The sequence below is a fragment of the Poromitra crassiceps genome, assembly GCF_964638095.1.
Source record: "Poromitra crassiceps genome assembly, chromosome: 16".
NCBI lineage: Eukaryota > Metazoa > Chordata > Actinopteri > Beryciformes > Melamphaidae > Poromitra > Poromitra crassiceps.
This window is the reverse complement of record NC_139645.1, coordinates 5,080,679-5,100,649: the sequence shown is the minus strand read 5'-3', so window position 1 is coordinate 5,100,649 and position 19,971 is coordinate 5,080,679. Positions and strand designations below refer to the sequence as shown.

General features: G+C 42.9%; 1 protein-coding gene across 1 annotated transcript in view; it reads right to left on the bottom strand.

The window, feature by feature from the left end:
- The window catches only part of LOC310791653 (integrin alpha-11-like), a gene marked incomplete at its 5' end in the record, with an annotated part of 85,784 nt that overhangs the window by 16,463 nt on the left and 49,350 nt on the right, over positions 1–19,971 (bottom strand). The window contains 8 exons of the mRNA XM_083653303.1: positions 6,254–6,352; positions 6,583–6,793; positions 7,451–7,536; positions 8,244–8,354; positions 9,639–9,778; positions 16,240–16,406; positions 17,063–17,193; positions 18,097–18,300. Coding sequence (XP_083509429.1) covers positions 6,254–6,352; positions 6,583–6,793; positions 7,451–7,536; positions 8,244–8,354; positions 9,639–9,778; positions 16,240–16,406; positions 17,063–17,193; positions 18,097–18,300 — 1,149 coding nt within the window. The remainder of the gene's footprint in view (positions 1–6,253; positions 6,353–6,582; positions 6,794–7,450; positions 7,537–8,243; positions 8,355–9,638; positions 9,779–16,239; positions 16,407–17,062; positions 17,194–18,096; positions 18,301–19,971) is intronic.

The following is a 19,971-nucleotide window of genomic DNA, read 5'->3' as shown; positions in this document are numbered from 1 at the left end:
ACCAGGAAGAAACCCCCCCCCCATGATGACTTCATGCACCAGTGAGCAGCCTCCGTCCGAATGCATGGGTGGGCGTGGCTCGTCCCCTATCCAGTTCTTTTAATACATCCATGGGAGGACCATGGGGAGGAGGGATTCGCAGCAGACAGGAGAGAAGGCAAACAAAGCCGAGCCGAGCATTGTTTACAGTCGTAATCAAGTCCTGATGGATGGCGTCTGGCCGGGGAGGAATGCTTAACGAGGAATGCTTAACGAGCTTTACTGTAGCTTCCCTCCTCCCCCGTATAGACTCTCATCTCTGACACAACACAGATACCATAATGCACAGATCAGCGCTGCTGACCTCTTGGCATATAATCATGTCCACGTTGTGGAAAATGGCCCCTCTGCTCTGTCTTATTATATGAATGCATCGCAAAAGGAGGGCTCATCGTTTTCTTGTTTTCTTGCTTTCACAAAATTGGGTGAATCTAGAGAATCTCTTTGGAGGAGGGTTTGATGAAACACACACACACACACACACACACACACACACAGACCGACTCACGCAAATGGTATGTATTTTGTCAGGCCGTGTCAGTGGCTACAGGAGATTCTTCCGTGGCATGACTGAACATGGAAATCCAGACAGCGCCTGAACGCCTCTTCTTCCTCATTTGGTCCGATGTAGACCCCCCCCCCCCCCCCCCCCCCCCCAAAGCCACACTGGCAGTCAACATTTGAGCAGAGGAGAAAGCTGGCATGACTTGAATGCATCGGTTTGTACTGTTCCTCGCCTCTGACTTACCCCCCCAGCATAACTATGAGCAAATGTGTCGCCACCAACAACACATCAAAACCTATTGTTTCTCAGCGTTGGGAAGTAACTAAGCGAAAATACTTTGTAACCGAGTAACAAAGTAAAAATACATTGTTACTGTACTAAAGTAAGATTTTGAAGTATATGCGCTTTGTTCGTGTTTTTTCTTTCACTTAAGACTTTTTTAACTTTCACTCGCACTATACGTTTCAAAAAGAAAAATCCATGCTTTCTATTCGCTACATTTTCAAAAGAGACTCATTAGTCTCTGTCAAAGGTGATTGGCTGCTTGTACTCAAAAACGACACCAAAAAGGAGGGAAAAGGACCGAGAGAGAAGCATCGAGAGAGCTGAGAACGAACATGAGTGAATTCAGCTGAGCTATTTGAGGTGTCTTTTTCCTCATCTGTGATTCAGAGTAACACTCAACAGAGAACCAGTTTAGTACTTTTACTTGTACACTTTGAGTAAATGTAAGACCGTTAGGCTTTTATACGTTGACTTGAGTAAAGCACATTTGAAACGATACTTGGAACATTTACCAGAGTATATTTTTTAAGTAACTAAGCAATCACCTCTGTTGTTGTCGTTGTTGTTTGCAGATCTGACTGTTAGCGCAACAAGATTGCCACAACCCTGTTCAATTTGAAATGGGTCGTTTTTACACCGGTCAAAAGAAAACCAGAAAATTAGCAAACAAGAGTGATAACTGGCTACTTTGAAACAGCTTTTCCTTGAGCAACACAGCAGTTTGGTCTGGTTTGGCAGCTCCAACGCGTCTTGTTTAACTCTGTGCCACATTTTTTAGGAGGCCCTCGACCAGAGCAGATCGGCCTTGTGGCTCTGGCTACCGTTCAAGCTGGATGACTGAGTAGTATGAATGAATCATCCCGTGAGTTTTAAGGGGTGACCCGAGTCCAGTCGGGTTCAGTCGTCGGGGAGCGACAGAGTGAAGTCGCAGTGATCTTTTCTGTTGTTGTCGTCTAGGAGACGGCGGCTGTTTGTGATAATGGCGTGGTTAGCTTGTGGGACAGAATGCATTTGCGATTCATGGCATTGGATCGTTTTTTTTTTGGAATGTGCCTGCCTGCGTGCGTGCGTGCGTGCCTGTGTGCGTGCGTGCGTGCCTGTGTGCGTGCGTGCCTGTGTGTGTGCGTGCGTGCGTGCGTGCGTATTCGCATGAAAACCTCCCCATCACCGACGAATCCCTCTCAGCGCTCTTCTTCGTTGGTTGCGTAACTAGAGCCGGCTGACAGTTTATTTGTTGGGACATCACTGACTGGGGATAGTGGGTACATATAATCCGCGCACTGTTTAAATAGCAGAGCTTTTAAATCGTACCATCAATGTCATCCCTACCGCAGTTAATTCAAACGTTACCCTCTTAAAAAAATAGAACTTGATGCTGTGCTGTAAAAAAAATACGCTGCAAAAATGGAAGGTCTCATAAATATTGTTGACATTACAAGCTTGTGGAAAAGCGAGGTAAGTGGGCAAATTGACAGAATTGGATGTGGGAATCGGGTAACAGATGAGAGAGTACCTCTTGCGTATCTGCACGTAGGCTTCAGCCGGTCTCACCTGAAGCTCCGAGCTATGGAGAAATGTCCTTAGTTTGAAATGAAGCGTCCAGTGTGAGAGTTTCCTACTAGGAAACTCTTATTGCAGCTCTGTATGGGGCAGCACAATCCACTGGACACACACTTCTTTTATGTCACTCCAACCATCTCTCAGTCTCCACAACCTTCAATGCCAGGCAGCACTATACTCGCAATAAAACGCTCTTACGTGGCACTAGTGCATAGAGGACATGAATCTGCTCCTTGTGAATATATAGCCCTCTTAATTGACGTGTGGCTAAGTAAGTAATACAACTGAATAGACTATACTCATTCTAAGATTTCTTATCACTATCATAGTTTTGGATTATTATAGTGAACAGCTTTGATTTTGTGCTTCCTGCATGCATGGTAACCAGTGTTGGGGGTAACTCATTACAAAAGTAACATATTACATGTAATATATTACTTTTAGCAGTAACTCGGTAATATAACTGATTACTCAGTAGGATTTCAGTAATATTATACCAGTTACTTTGTCAAGTAACTCAAGTTACAAATTGAGTTAAAAAATTGTTTTAATCAAAGCACATATTTAAATAAAGATACTATTATTTCCTAATCAAACTGTGTGTTTTTATGCAAATAACCACTACAGATGACAATAACAAAGGAAAAGAATAACATTTCGAATTTTGGATTGTTTCCACTGACTTCCAAGGCGGTTGAAATTATTTTTCAGGATGGTTCCGGGGCGGCGATGTAATTCTGCTACGTCTGTTATTACAGTGAAAGTAATGCAAAAGTAGTGTAATAAGTAACGAGTTACTCTACACAGAAAGTACTATTGTAAAGTAACTTATTACTTTCAAATGAAAGTAACTAGTAATAGTATATTACATTTTGAAAGTAACTTGCCCAACACTGATCGTAACATACACTTTGAGGCGTTCAGGTTGGAGAGCATTACAGAGACACAGAGTAAGTAAGTGGTCTTGGAACGGTGGGGGGGGTGTTAAGTTTCCCCATCATACTGAGCTCTTTGTGGGTCAAATGCTACACACAGACAGAGCTGTGTATACTGTTGTTTCACCATTACCATTATGCTATGTTTATTATACAATTATGTGTCATTTTGCTTTATAAGCCTATGGAAGCTCTTAAAATGTCTGTGTAATAAAAGCGAAGGGGGCTAGCAAATTGCTAAGAAAGGGTTAAACATCGGATTCAGTCATGCTTGTTTAGATTGTCGATGGCCCCATAGTTGCATTTAGTTTGTAGGCTAAACAACACGGGAGGAGGTATGTATGGCCTGGTGTTGACATTCTATTCATGATTGCAGATTTGAACCTCAAACTGAAAATGGGGGCGCTCTCACAAACCAGAACTAAACTGAGCTTCACTGGTTTGGCTTGTGGTTCCGACATTAACCATTGTGGTCTGTCATGGTCTACTGAAGCCTGTAGCATGTGCTTTAGATCCATGTGCTGTGGTCCACTGTCGGTCCATTTCAATGTTTCTCAACCCATGAGCCGTGGCCCAGTGCGGGTTACGCCGTTATTCTGACATGTACCCACAAAAATATCAAGTCAGATATCTTGATATTTGATATTAAACTGAACTTTTGACATCTTATTTCAGGAGCATTATGAAGCTCCAAACTGTATGTATTCAGCATGGTTGGAAAGATGAACTCTTCAATTTTCATTCATTTCAGTTGGATATGAACACAGAAATCATCGACACATTTGGAGACCAATCCTGTCCCCAGAATATTTATTCTTCTTACTAATTCTCACCTAAACCATAATGCTCTTCTTGGGCTTAAAAAGGTCACAAAATACAACTTGAAAATATATCGATGAAATATTATTGATTTGATTTTGCTTAATTATAGATTTTCTTTTTGTTTATTTGTCTCATTAGCAAAGAACTTAACTTGGGACCAGTAGTGGGCGGTAAACGCACGTAAACTGCTTGGGAGTCGGGAACATGTTAAAGTCGAACTGAACCCGTTGGTCACGTGCGTCGCAGTCCGTTTCAGACTGAAAACATAATTTGTCTGAGATGACAAGTTGAGAGGCGGGTCATAGTATCATGTCGATGATTTGATTTGACAATTCTGTCGACTGGCTTTGGCATTGGTCAATCATGGCGTGTTCCACCCCCAAATCGAGTGGGATTCAGCGTGTTGTCGTGCTACGCGAGTGGGATCCGCGGAGTACCAGGCAGCCAGCTGCTTCGTGCGGAGCGAGCGGACAATCCGATGCATGGGTGCTGCCCGCCTGCCTGGAATCTCTGAGGGCAGACCCCTGACAACTACGCTCTCAAGCGCGCGCCTTTTACGCTATTTCTGTAAATACGATATCCCTGGAATGCGCGTTTTAACGAGCCAGTTACATTTCTTTGCATTCTTAGAGATTATAGTTTTAGTTTTTTGTTCATGTTTCATACAATTGGCCAAGTTAGTACGGTAGTTAGTTTATGGGATAGGAATTCTGCCAGATGACAGGCACTAGGCGCCATTTTCGACTTCATTTGGAAGAGAAAATTATCCTGAAATGAAGATTTGATTGACAGCTGCATGTCGTGATATGATTGGTTGAAATGGGCTAGAAATTTGATCGTACAAGGTGACGTCAGCAAACTGTACATTACTGTTATCAATGAAATCTTGAAAAATGAACTTTTGATGTGAAAAAGTGTGAAAAACTAAAGAAATAAGATTTTTGTGATTTTGTTTGCATACATTATTAAATAGGTGCACTGCATACCCAGGTATTTGAACTAAAAGAAAAGAAAAGTAATTTTTGGGTTCAGCTCGACTTTAAACAAATACAGTGATCCAATTAAATCCTTATGGTGAAATGTTGTATGCACTGTATGCAGTCTGGTGTGGTGTCTCACCTGAGTTTACACTCTAGGCTCTTTCACACACAGATCGCGCAAAAATTGCCGTTTAGGAGTCCCGCAAAGCTCGCACCCTCGCCACAGAAATTGCTTTCACACAGAGCCAAGCAGCACGGCCACATTCCCGTGCTGCTGTGTACTTTCAGGTGAAATCCCCTGCTCCCGGATTGAAAGGCGAGCGGAGGGATTTCCTGCTCCTCCTAGCCCAAATTAATATTTTCATAGGTTAGTGTAGCCTAGGCTACTGTATGATGAACGAATTCATTCAACAACACTTCCCTCTTTCTATAGTCCGCTGAGCAGGGAGGATAGGTGCATTCCATGCACTCGCATGGTGGGCGGGCAGATCGATATGGTGTCCTACTAAAATTGGAACGATACACGACCGCACGCATATCAAACAGCTGCAGTCTGCATAACGTTCGTCGGGGGAATAGTATAGGCTATAAATGCACATGACTACTTAACGTTAGTAGTTTTTGTAAGGGAATGCACAGAGCTGATTTCGACAGGGAATATCCTCAGACCAACTCGCCACAGACAGCTATAGCCCTCTGAAGCTTATTATTATATCCGTTAATTGTACCTACTAATGTCAACATCGTTTGAGCATAAAGCCTAACCGCACGGAGCATTCCTCCTGGCGTCCCTGCAGTCATGATTGTATAGGCTACTTTTTTTACTTTCACTCGTGCACTTTCTTTATACATGAGGTGATTTCCCCTGTAATTTTTTTTATGAATGAGCAGACCATTCCCACCTTTTCCGGCCCGCTGCGACGACGCTTTCAAATGGAGGCGGGTTGCCAGGTAACCCGGCGCTGTTACTACCTACCGTGGCGGGACAAAAGGCGTAAAACAATTGTCCACCAAAGCGCGTTCACGACTTTCACATCGGAGGCGCGAATCCTATTTTCCGTGCATTTTTCGGCTTTCAAGGCCGGTGTGAAAGAGCCTACTGTATGCAGCCTGGTGTGGTGTCTCACCTGAGTTTTGGCCCTCATAAAGGGTGCGCTGACATTGCAGTTCTTCTCATTCCTCAGTCTGTCCTCGCTGCCACACTCGATCTTGATGTCAGAGTTGTCCTAGATGGAGAACAAGAACACACTTGTTTAACACAATCATTTCATCTTTCGGTTAAGTCGACAACTCTTTCAGACATTGTACATGTTACTTATATGGGGAAAAAACGCAATTTGGGAACGCCTGTTATTATCACACAAACCACGTTGAAATGATAGCAAAATGGCTACTAAACAGCGTCCACCTGATCTACTGAAAATGTCGCCGTGGGAGAAGGTCACACTGGCCACACCTTGACTATGAGGCTGGAGAAGCGTAGGTTGGGCGTGTAGGTGATGTTGAGGCGAGCACCGTAGGCGTTCTCTCCCTTGTTCTCCAACCGGACGTCCACCACCATCCTCCTCCTGTTTCCCTCTAGAACCCGCTGGGACCCCTCCAGACCTCCCTCACCGGTGTGGCGGCAGTAGGTGCCGCGGGACTGAACGGGCTGCACACAGAACTGACTGGCAGGGACACGAGTGGGACGAGACAGCAAAATGTCCAAGGGACAGAGGACACCATTACATGTATGATGACATTTTTGGTTTACTCAGAGAACCCCTATCTACTACTGTGTGTGTGTGTGTGTGTGTCTGTGTGTATGTGTGTCTGTGTGTGTCTGTGTGTGTGTTCAGTGTGTAGGCACTTGGTTTGCATTTTAGGGCTGTGAATCTTCACTGGCCTCACGATTCGATTCGATTACGATTCATGTGTCAACGATTCGATTCCACGATGCATCTCGATACAGCTCAAAGTATCGCAGCTCCACGTATCACATCCTCAATTTTCTGTATTATTACTGCACATGGCTACTTTTTCATGAATTAATACAAGCAATCGGATCAATATCAATATCAATATCAATATATAATACTTAGAAAGTGCTTTAAATCTGAATGTCAACAGAAATTTAAACATCAACGATTCATCTGTCTTCGATTCGATTCACACGTCCGCATCTTGATGCATCGATTATACGATTAATTTTGACACCCCTAATGCATTTGCATTCGTGTGTGTGTGTGTGTGTGTGTGTGTGTGTGTGTGTGTGTGTGTGTGTGTGTGTGTGTGTGTGTGTGTGTGTGTGTGCAGTATGTTGTGCGGCGCATGTGTGTACCTACTTTCCAGTCATCAGGTCAGTCATACTCTGCAGTGTCAGGTCTGGCATGCAGCGGTCATCCTCGTCACATCCGTTCCAGAAGGGCAGCTGGCAGGGTGGGGGGACAGATGTCCACATCATATTGAAAGATAGCTACTGCTTTTGTAAGTGAAATACATATATATATATATATATATATATATATATATATATATATATATATTAGGGGTGCACCGATCACGTTTTTTTTGCCACCGATCACCGATTGCCGATTGCTTATGGGAAATATCTGCCCAACCGATCATCGACCGATCACCGATCACCGATCACCGATATATAAACTCCTCAAAGAAAGTTTGAAAACGTTATTTTAGGTCGATTATCTCTCCATTATTATTATTAATACCAATTGGCATTGTATTTTATATCGTTGGAAAGCCTGATTAGTGATAGGGCTTTTTTTTTATAAAAAAAAAAAAATTATATATAAAAAATGGCCGATCGCATATTTGAGGTCAAAATCGGCCGATACAGATTGCTTGCCGATCGATCGGTGCACCCCTAATATATATATATATATATATATATATATATATATCACGCAAAGCAAAAATGCCACAATATGTGTCATGAGGCAGGAAAATGAATAATGATATATCAGCAATTTTTTGTTTTTTATTGCTCTAGTGTTCACAAATGAGACGGCTTCACAAAGTTCTCCATCCAAATTAGATTTGCACATTGTAATGACATTAGCCAATGAGATGGCTAGAAAGCTATTTTTTTAAATGATTTCTATTGATATTCTGACTCACCTCTGTCCTGACAACAGTGGGCCAGCTGTCATCTAGAATGGGTCCGTTGTCGGGGTCCTGCAGCCCCACCTGTGCAGTGAACACTATGGGCCTGGCATAGTCTGTGGTCTCCTATGGAAGTGCAAAAGATTTGTGTTAAAAGATTCATCTATGCATTTAGTCTATCTTCAGCCATACCACAAAAACAAATCATTTTGTGATGACAAATGTTCATAAAAGTCACAGAACACTAGATATACATGTGATCGGAATCTACTGATTGGGTTTTCGAGGGCCGACATTACTGTAGTTGGTGCCCATATTCAATATCTTCAAATTGATAATTTTTCATGCCAAAAAATAACGCTAGAATTGTATTCTTGTCAGGGTAGAAAAGCCTCTGGAACAGCATTTACACCTAATGTGACACTAAAACTTTCCATTGCAAACAAATGTGTATATATACAGTATATATAGTATATATATATATATAGTAAATCTGTAATCAATTATATATATATACCGTATATATATATATATATGTAAGGGATAATGTATATTGAGGCGGTGATTACGGGGGAAATAATGACCGACAGGTGGATTGAGCCCGACGCGCCAGCGGAGGGCTTAATGATTCACCTGAAGGTCATTATTTCCCAGTAATCACCGCCTCAATATACATTATCCCGCTTAGAACACGGCCTACAACTAAATCATTCAATAATCTGACAAAAATAATTATTCAAATAGATTTTTTAATAGCGTTTTCAACGACAAAGCGGTTTCATTCGTAATTGGCACACAAGACACCACAGCTGCAACTGGTTGGCCTAATTAGTAGTGTCTTGCTGACAAAAAGCTCTTATCAACTGATTAATCCAGGTGTGGCAGAGCAGCGGTCGGTTGTCAAGAAATAATGACCGGTGAATATTGTTGATTGACCAATCAGAATCGAGTATTCAAGAGAGCCGTGTTCTAAATATATATACCGGTATATATACACGGTATATATATATAATTGATTACAGATTTACTGTTCACTTTCGGTTTGCTGTGATCACATGATGTGCGGCATCTCCTCTGCCTTGAATGTTCTCATTCTCATGAATATAGATTTGATGATGATTTGTATCGGCTGTTCGCAATTACCAGCCGATCGCTGGCTTCTGTTTAATTGGGGTCACACCCACTGTGATTTCAGTCACGCCGAGGAAAGCCAAGGGCGCAAACGGGTCCGTTTATCATGTCTGCTGAGCAACATAAAGAAGTGATTTAAACGTATTTGTGAGTGCTCGAGACCTCACACCAGTTCTTCCGTTTTAAGTTTTATGTAGCTGTTGTCATATAAAGAAACCAATATAGTGGTCTAGTGCGTGCTGTGTCATCTGCCATCCTCTGGGTATAACTGGAGCTCACCATCACATGGAAGTAGATGTGTTCGCAGGTCTCTTCTTCAGGGAGGAGCGTGAGGTTGTGAGGCTGCAGCCGGTCGTTATTGTCCAGTACGGCCCGAGGATTGAAGCGTCGCTCCGCGATGGAGACGTTGTATTTAATGGCTAGTGGGGGCAACGGGAACACAGGAAATGACATCATTATCTGACTGGAACAGTTCAAGATCCTCTTCTGTCGGTGTTCAAGTGTTTCCGAGAGGTTTTCCCTTCAAGGAAGTTCTGATTTTTGGAACCCTAGCCCCCTACTTAGTGATTATGTTGATTGGTAGTTTCCGTTCTCAGCACAAGTCATGCTCTTCCTCATACTAGCTCCACATAGTTAGCCAATAGCCACAAACCAGAGGGTATACTGACTCTGACTCTGACCACCCCCCACCCCCGGTTTCGGCCGGAAGTGCGTGGAGATTCGACCCATTTTTAGTTTGTTTTTTGTTCCTCCCCAAATTTACAGAATAGCTTCAGCTATCAGCTTCATCTTGCTTCTTCGGTTGCTGTTCTCTCTCCTGAATATTTGTTTACTGACGGTGAGAAAGCCCCACGTATGATAGCCACCCGTCAATCACTCTCTCTCTCTCTCTCTCTCTCTCTGCTCAGCGCTGTAACACCATTTTATTTTGAAATTCAGTTGACTTTGCCATTTCCCATGGATATTGTTGCGTTTTTCCTTCAGAAAAAGTCTGCCTTCACGCGCCTAGTCGGCTTGAAAATAGAACTCACGCCTAACGCCACGTTCACACACACGCCTAGAGCGACGCTTTAAGCAACGCCTAAAATTTAGGCGTCCTCGTTAACAGATGAGAGCGTTCACACATACCGCTGCCACGCTGCGCTGAAGCCACGCTCTCGCTGCGCCTACGCTGCACTGCATTTATCGTTTAGGCGTCTGTTCTATTTTTCAGCGTCTAGGCGCGCTGAACTGTCAAGCTGGCTGTTGTTTCTGACGGACTTGGGCCATATTTTCTACCGAGTTTGCCCAAAAGGGAGGGTGGAGCGCGAATTAACGAGTGCATAGTAGGAGAGCTGTCCTTCATGTGTTCCTCTATTTACGTCTTTTCTGTCAGATGTATATGTACGTATACCCCCCCTGTCTCAATGCATGTATCACTCATGGTGTTGATGACTCATAGTCACATGATTACCCGAGGGAAAATAACAATTACAGCCGGCCAGGAAATAGACAGACATCGTCACTTGCACATTACAATAATAAAGAGGTTTATATTACTCACCCATGCTATAAGTCAGATCTGAAAAGTGTAAAAAACCACTGCTCATGTGATCAGCGTAGCGCAGAGCGGGGCTTCAGTGTGGCGTCCTGTGTGAACGCAAATAGGCGCCTAGCGTGCATGAAGCAATGCCTATATGCCTAGGCGTAGCTTAAAGTGTTGCTTAAAGCGTCGCTCTAGGCGTATGTGTAAACCCGCCGTAAGCGATACACGCAAGGTTCACGTTGAGGCGCCCTGTGTACACAGCCTCATTGACTAAAAAGGACGCCTATTTAAAAGCGTGGCTAAAGGCACGGCGTAGGCAAGGCTTGGGTGCTGTGTGTGAACGTAGGGTAACACACAGAGCGCACAGGGTGAATTTTATGAATGGAAAGTGAAAACGATACGTATCATAGCGCATTTCCCAGTGCGCATACGCAAATCTGAGTCATTTCGCAGTGTGCATACGCCGTATACCTGCGTATCATCACGTAGACTACACCACTGCTGACATTTACTTTGTGAGGAGTAAATCTCAGTGAGTCTCAGTCAGCTTGCACAGACAGGCGCGTGATTGAACTTGTATTGGTTTGTGGCTAACTATGTGGAGCTAGTATGAGGAACAGCATGGCTTGTGCTGAGAAAGGAATCTACCAATCAACATCATCATTGGTAAGTAGCAAATAGGGTTAGGGTTCCAACAATCCAAACGATCTCTTTAACATGTTGAAATGATTCCAGGGAGTTGACAAATTGTGGCTACGGCCAAAATGACATCAGTGTAATTGTGCAATGTAATAATAGCCAGACTGAAGATATGTAAATGTGTAACCAACAGAATCCAAATGGCTTTTGAAGTGATTCATTTCCAAGCCACATTTTCTGTTATTTATTGCCTTTTAGTTTCATAGCATGGGGGGGAAAATCTATAAAGCCTTGTATGGTCAACTACACAACAAGAGGAATCCTAATGCTTTGTGGAAATATATGGAGATAATGGAATATAGACAATGGGAAGCTTGTCCCCTCTTAGCACCACATTCACATTATTATCACCTATTATAACAAAAAGCGTTGGCTGCTTTTAGGAACATTTCTTCAGAAGAAAGTTGCAGATTATGGGAAAACATAGCTGGTGTGTTGGACTTTGCAAAGCAATTGTATTACCGTAAATTCCGGACTATAAGCCGCACCGGTGTATAAGCCGCACCTTCAAAGTTGACTATTTTTTTCTTATATAAGCCGCACCGGACTATAAGCCGCGGGTGTTTTAATGTTTTTTTTTTTTTTTTTTTTGTGTGTGTTTTAATGTTTAATTACCATATGTAAGGGTTCATGCACAGAGGGGATTGTAGAGGAAGCTCCCATTTATTAACATTTCAACAAAACAACATAACACAACACCACCTGTGTTGTTTTTTTACAGTGCACACAGTGTCATACAGTGTCATACAGTGTGGTGAAAAGAGGGCAAGAGAGGAAATTAAAACTTATTATAGTTATATAGGATTTATACCGTAGTTAGAAAGAGTGCTAAAAAAGAGAGATTTTTTTTTTTTTTTTTTTTTTCTTTTGAAAAAATCCATAGATAAGCCGCACCGTTATATAAGCCGCAGGGGCCAAAAAAGGCCAAAAAACGGGAAAAAAGGTGCGGCTTATAGTCCGGAATTTACGGTATATTGTATTTGCCCAGGGACTCCAGATGGAAAGTAGCCAATGGCTAAATCTGTTGCAAAGCATCTCTTCCCCTATGGGGTTTAATGTTTTTTGTATATGTCCCTGCCAAATAAACTAATAAAATAAAATAAAATGAGTATCTACAGTGGCATTTGTCATCAATATAAAACCCTCAAATATATACAGACGGCAGCCAAAAATATAGCTTTTTATCCATCCCAAAATAATTAATTGTATCCTTTTTTGCCTAGAAATAAAAGCTTCCATACAAATACATATTTGCATTCATTATACTAACTTTATTGAGATGGTAAAAAAAACAACGGCTCCATTTTGTACAACAGAGCAGAGCGAGCTCACAAACACCAGCACATCATCTGCCATGCATTACTAGCCAGACACGACAATGCGAGGAAAATTAAATAAACCTGTTAACACTGTATCCAACCAGGGAAGACAAGGTACCTTCCGTCCGCCACTGTTTTGGGTAGGTCTGATAGATAGATTTGATAAAGATGTCAGGCGGTCAAGGGGTTAACTAAGAACATGCCCCCCTGCACCCCTGCTTCCTAGCCCCCCTATACACGGTGAAACTCAACCCTGGGGTCCCATCTCTTCAAACAAATTGTGATCAGAGTAACTGTGCTTGTACGTAGGTGGGCTGTTGTTGCCGGCACAACACCTCAGGTCCCAAGAGCAACTGGAGTGCATTGCAGGGATTGCACTGTCACCAGTGTTGGGCAAGTTACTTTCAAAATGTAATATACTACATATTACTAGTTACTTTCATTTGAAAGTAATAAGTTCATTTACAATATTAGTGTCTGTGTAGAGTAACTCGTTAGTTATTACACTACTGTTGCATCACTTTCACCAAAATAACTGCAGTAGCAGAATGACATCGCCGCCCCGGAACCATCCCGAAAAATTATTTAAAGTCCCTGGAAACCAGAAATATTTCTTTATTATTTAGCATTTTGAGTTAATCACATCACAGGACCCTATGTTAATAAGCCACCAGCCAAATTTGAACGATGATGAACGTCGCAAAGTATATAAATTTAGGTTTGACAGTCTGGCAAAAGTCATAGGAATCAATTACTTTTTAGAGTGCATTTTCTCCCGCGGACTGTGTGGGCGTGTCCCGTCTGCAGCAGGGACATTTCTCTCCTCCGAGAGAGAGAGCGCGAGAGAGAGGGGGGGAGGGAAACGGAGAAAGAGAGATCCAGTGCGTGTGTCGAACACACACACACACACACACACTGTGTGTGTGTGTGTGTGTGTGTGTGTGTGTGTGTGTGTGTGTGCGCGCACGCGCGCGTGTGTGTTCGTTGCTCGGAGGGAGAGATGTTGCTGCGACTGCACAGCGCAGTGTGTGTGTGTATGTGTGAGTTAACCTCGCGTCACCAGGCTGTGTGTCTCTCTGTGCTCTCTCACACTAGTCCAGAGAGAGAGAGAGAGAGAGAGAGAGAGAGAGAGAGAGAGAGAGAGAGAGAGAGAGAGAGAGAGAGAGAGAGAGAGAGAGAGAGAGAGAGAGAGAGAGAGAGAGAGAGAGAGAGAGAGAGAGAGAGAGAGAGAGAGAGGGAGAGAGGCACAGAGTGGGAGGCAGACGGACACTGAGGGAGCGCTGTCACTGGGGGCAAAGAACGGACAAAAGGAGGGGCAGATTGCGTGCGTGTACAAAGGTTATATAGAGCTTATGATGTCATAAGCTCCTGCATTTTAGCACCTCGCGCACTGCTGTCTTCAATGAGGAAGTATCTTGTAGAATCTTGTAGAAAAGTGTTGATTTTAAGGCTTTGGGTTGAAAGTAATGTATAATAATTTCTGAGGCACATCATTACTAACATAAGACCCTAAATAACATAGTTAGAACGTTTTTGTGGATTTTGGTTTCCAGGGACTTTAAACTGTCTTGAAGCAATGTCTTGAAGTCAGTGTAAACTGTCCAAATTCTAAATGTTATCCTTTTCCTTTGTCATTTATAGTGGTTATTTGCATAAAAACACATCATTTGATTAGGAAATTATTGTATCTTTATTTAAATATGTGCTTTTGATTAAAAAAAAAAGTAACTCAATTTGTAACTTGAGTTACTTGACAAAGTAACTGGTATAATATTACTGAAATCCTTTTTTTTTTTTTTTTTTTTTTTTTAAACCTTTATTTATACAGGGGGAGTCTCACTGAGAGCAATGCTCTCTTTTTCAGGAGTGCCCTGTTCACATTCACACACACATTCACACACCTGGAAGCTGACCAGTACAACCACAGTCTGATCTGCTGCCCGCTGATCAGCTCCACTGGAGCAGTTGGGGTTAAGGGCCTTGCTCAAGGGCACCTCAGTGGTGGTAATGAGGGAGGGTAATACTATATTAGTAATACGTTATATTACTGAGTTACTCCTAAAAGTAATATATTACATGTAATATGTTACTTTTGTAATGAGTTAACCCCCAACACTGACTGTCACAAACCAGAGGTGTGGATTACCTGACTGGTTATCTATGCTCTGTCACCACCAGCACTCAGATATTACAACAGATATGCTCTTGTGTGGACTGAAGAAAAGACACTAAATGCATGGCAGTGCTAATGTTCACACAATAGTAAGAAGTAACATTTGACAGCAGATAATATATACCACCACTGGAGGCAGCAGCGTTATCTCTGGCATGTAGGCGGCCGCCTGAGACCATCATCTCGTTGTACTGATTGTAGTAAAGAGACATTTTCCTTTGGCATTCTGAATGGAAGGAGCCATCAGCCCTCTCACTGGGAAGTCACATGTCCGACAGCACTGCCCGGAGCCAAGACATGCGGGATCTACATCATTTTGAGTAACTCCGCTATTCTTACTTGCAGACAGGCCCTGTTTCTCCCTGTCATGTACTCATTTTCCAGGCTGAAGAATAATGGCTGAAGCTCAGTGCAGCTCCACGTCCAAAATATAAAATTCACAGCCCATGTGTGTCCGGGGGGGGGGGGGGAAAGGTCTGTTAAAGGTTTGACAGTATCCAGCGGTTTAACGTTTAACAACAGTCAAGCTGACTGTGTCAGCGTCTGCGTGTATATATGATTGAGTGCGGCGCATTAGAGAATAGGGTGGTCAAAAGTATCGATGCTATCGAAAAGTATCAATACTAAAATTTTGAAACGGATACAATACTCATTTGCAACAGTTGTCGAGAAGTATCGATACAAAAAAATTTGAAACTGATACAAACACTCCTTTGCAACAGTTTCGATACCAGCAGTACTTTCTCTTAAGGAAAAATCATTGATGTTTCCCTCCCTGTCATTGGTGGGTCTCTGTTGCTTCAACAAGCTAAACGTGTTCTGATAGGCTGATGGCTAGTGCAGGGCTAATCTTCCGTCAGTGCAAACTTTGAATGAGTTTTATTCGGCCTAGATGATGGAGAAGTGTGCGTCTGTCCGTCCATCTGTCTAACTTTTATTTTTGATGTGTCGTCATCACGTGGTATGGAAAATGGTATCGAGTATCGATATTTTCCCGAGTATCGGTATCGAAGTAGAAATTCTAGTATGGTGACGTCCCTATTTAAAGAATGAGAGCTTTTTCATATCACGTTCGTGGAACCCTTAACTATCATCTGAATTACTCCAAAATCCCACGCTTTTATTGCCGTATTGCTGAATCATGACTTGAATTCACCGGCTTACCAACTTCCTCTGCCGGCGCGATGGCCGTCCTGCCCGTGACGTTGAGACACACGATGGCTGACATGCAGGTGACGTCTTTGCCGCCTCTCTGACAGTCCTTCACAAAGATGTTGACTTTGCTGGGCTCAAACCGGACCGTGGCGTAAATCCGGATGACACTGCGCGACCTGTGAAAACACACCCGAGTGTTAAAAGGTGAACCCAACAACCCATGACCCCTGACCCCAACGTCAGACTTATCTCAACATGTGCTTGAGCGAAGGGAGGCGGGAAGGGACCTGGAACTGTCTGGGGCTCAACCGGCCATTCAAAACAACAAGCGTGAATTTTGTAAATATAAACAGACACGTACGTGGTCTGAGCTTCGGTTTTTAGCCCGAATATTACGAAAGACCCCACTGATTCATAACAGGTCTAAAGTCATGTTATATAGCAGTCAGGCGCACTTAATGACAAGCAAGAGAACCGTAAAACGGACAGGTTTTTGTATTGAGTTTGGCGTCAGTGGGCGTAACCCATACGAGAGCGAGCCCCGTACTCCCAGCGTATGGGGGCGTACGCTGGGGGTTGAGTTACCGGAAGTAACTCCAGAGTAACCTTACAAATAGGTTACATTTATATAGATACAATGGCCCAGCACAGAGCCCGCCTGGGACTCTTGCAAATATAAGCACCATGGAAAGACTGTTGTTCATTCTGATAACAGCATCTTGTATTTACTAAATTAATGAATGAAATACTTTTATTTTATTTTATTGAACCTTTATTTAACCAGGTAAGTCATTAAGAACAAATTCTTACTTACAATGGCGACCTGACTCACCAGAGGAGCACAGCAGCACCAAGGGAGCCTACTGCCAAGTCCACTAAACCGTCCTCGTTCATGTCGATCTTGCCGTGGATGCTGCGCCCAAAGTACTGCAGGCCAGGAGCCAAGTCTGCTGCTGCTACCCTCTGAGAAAGAGACAGACCAGCAACACATGAAGCGTCAGAATGAACTCAACCACAGCTCATGATGTTATGATTAGAGTCATGATTAGACCTGTCATTTCTCCAACGATTTGATCTAAAAGTGTAAATCAAATAGTTCAGACAATAGTTTTGACACACATTGCAAACAAAAACTGGTACCATACTGGTACCGTAAATGCACACATTTACCAGGATATGTCCACATTTACAATTAGTACAGCAGCTTTCCTACATTTCTCTTAACATATACAGTATACTAAACATATAGCCTGTGCTATTCTCACCTCACCTACCACTACAACGTGCGCAGTATGCATCTGAGACTTTATACTGTTTTCAGAACAGAACTGAGCTTTTAAGTTTCTTCTCTTTACTGTGTTTTCTATAGGACTGATCAGCGTGACGTCACTTGCCACCCAGAAATGCGGAACCCCGCGGCAGGTAATTAGTATGAGTTGTGCCAAACAAACATTAATATCTCAAAAACTATACATCACATCGCTTATATTTTAACATTCTGAGTGAGAGCAGAATTAGCTCAAGAGTTTGATGTATAATATTATGCATGTCGTGTTAAAGTTGTGTGAACTGTCGCAGTTTTTAAAATGTAAACAGGGTCAGCCGGCTAGAGTCAGACACTCAAGCTCAGGCGCCGTTGCCATTTCCACCCAGTGATGCGGTTTGTTTAGCAAAATGCTGCTCGGCTGATCCCTCGTGTATTCTGAAGATGGAAGCCATCTGAGCTGGACATATTTTTGACCAGCTGTTTTTGCTGCGTGGTATGTTGATTTCCTCCCAAGGTTTTTGCATTGTCCATTTTTAGAATCCAAACAGTAAATACAAAGAGATAACACGGACATCTTGAACGTATTTCGGTCATCGTACCTGTTTGTATTTGCGTAGTATTCTGTTTTGCTGGCTGAAGAAGATGTAAATGGCTCCCTTGTGGTCATCCTCCAGCGGGGCGCCCACCACCAGGTCGTTGAAGCCGTCCCCGTTGAGGTCAGGCACAGGAGCGAGGGACGAGCCGAAGCGAGCGTTCTGCCCTCCGTTATGGATCTCCAGCACCCCCTCCAGGATGAAACGATTCTGAGGAGGTAGGGAAAACATGGTCACTCACTGCACAATCCTTCATCTTTTTGTTGTTGTTGTTTCGCTAAAGGGTGTTTTAGTCGTGTTCAATCATGCTTGTGTATCTATGAATCTTAAGATGGGGCAGATAGCCTCCCGGTCTTACTGGTTGACACTTGTGGCCTATTATAATGCATTGTAGGGATGGGACCAGTCCGATCCAATATCGGGTGCCGATATTGGCACTAATTCACGAATCGGATCAGATCGGAATCGGATTTTATTTTTTATTTATTTTTTCAATTCCAGCGCAGGCCGCACAGGGAGCGCTGGCCGTAATTTGCCCATAATAGTATCCTTCTTTGCCTTGTATATTTTCTTAATTTTATCTGCTTTTTGCAAGGTATATTTAAAAATAATAATCTTTAATTGCCCAAATCTTTGCCTATACTGTATATTCAAGAAAAATATTGGTATCGGCATAATATCGGTATCGGCAGATATCCAAATTCAGGTATCGGAATCGGATCGGAAGTGAAAAAATGTGGGTCGGTGCTCAAGGCCAAGCCGTCATGGGCAGCGGATGCCTACAACATCATAAACGGCATTCAAACAAGCCGAGACACTTAACCCACGCACGCATGATCAACACTGACATTTCCCTCAATGTGCGCATTGCATGCAGGGTTTTTACTGTCTCAGAACGGGCCTTTAGGGGGTGACTACACACGACAGTAAGCATGATTGGAGGAGACTGAACTTGATGGTAAATGGACTGGATTTATATAGCGCTTGTCTGATGACCGCTCAAAGCGCTTTACAGTACGTCTACATGCACCCATTCGGGGCTTAGATTTACACAGCGGCGGCCCGGGCGCAAGGCGCCAAGTGCTCGTCGGGAGCAGTTGTGCTACCAAGACTTCCTCTATGAAGGAAAAACGCTGGCATGCTGATCATAAAAATGTACACATAAACAAAAACAAGCTGCAGCACAGATCCTTCTCTGGAGACAGAAGCGTACTGTATGCCAAAGGGCCATTCTTCAAACTAGCCCATGTGATCAAAGAGAACGTGTTGATCCAAGAAACTCCTATTCCCCGTCCAGCGGGTAGAGCCATGGTCCAGCGTTCCACTCAACACACTGATCCGTTCCTCAGATCAACTGCCATCCATTTACAGTATTTAGACAATTCATAATGAGACCAAGCGGGACTGTTGTCTTACTCTCTTTCCCCTCCATCTGGCACACGCTGTTTGTTATATTTCGCTTACCTCAAAACCCATTTTAAAGTCAAATAATCATGTTGTATTTCTTTGTTTCTGTTTCTTTTCTTCTTTTTTTCAATTTTTTCATAAAAAAGTATTCAAACAAAAAATATATGAATTGGGTTATTTGAACTTAAAAAAATCTTGGTCAATAAGAGTGAAGAATTTTTGACCAAAGAACCAAAGAAAGCCATAGCGTTATTATTTCAGTCTCCGTTCTATTCTTAGCTAGTAGTGTTAAAGTCCGATGGAAAATATCCATGTCTTTGAAGGCATAGATCTGCGTCTACGCGACTGGAAAGACATTTGATGGAAAGCATTCAGGCCAAAATGGAGCCAAAATACTTGAGCCCATCAGCAGTCATGCATGTCATTGCTCCATTTGGCATCCCCAATATTCCTCATAATATCATTCATAGTTGG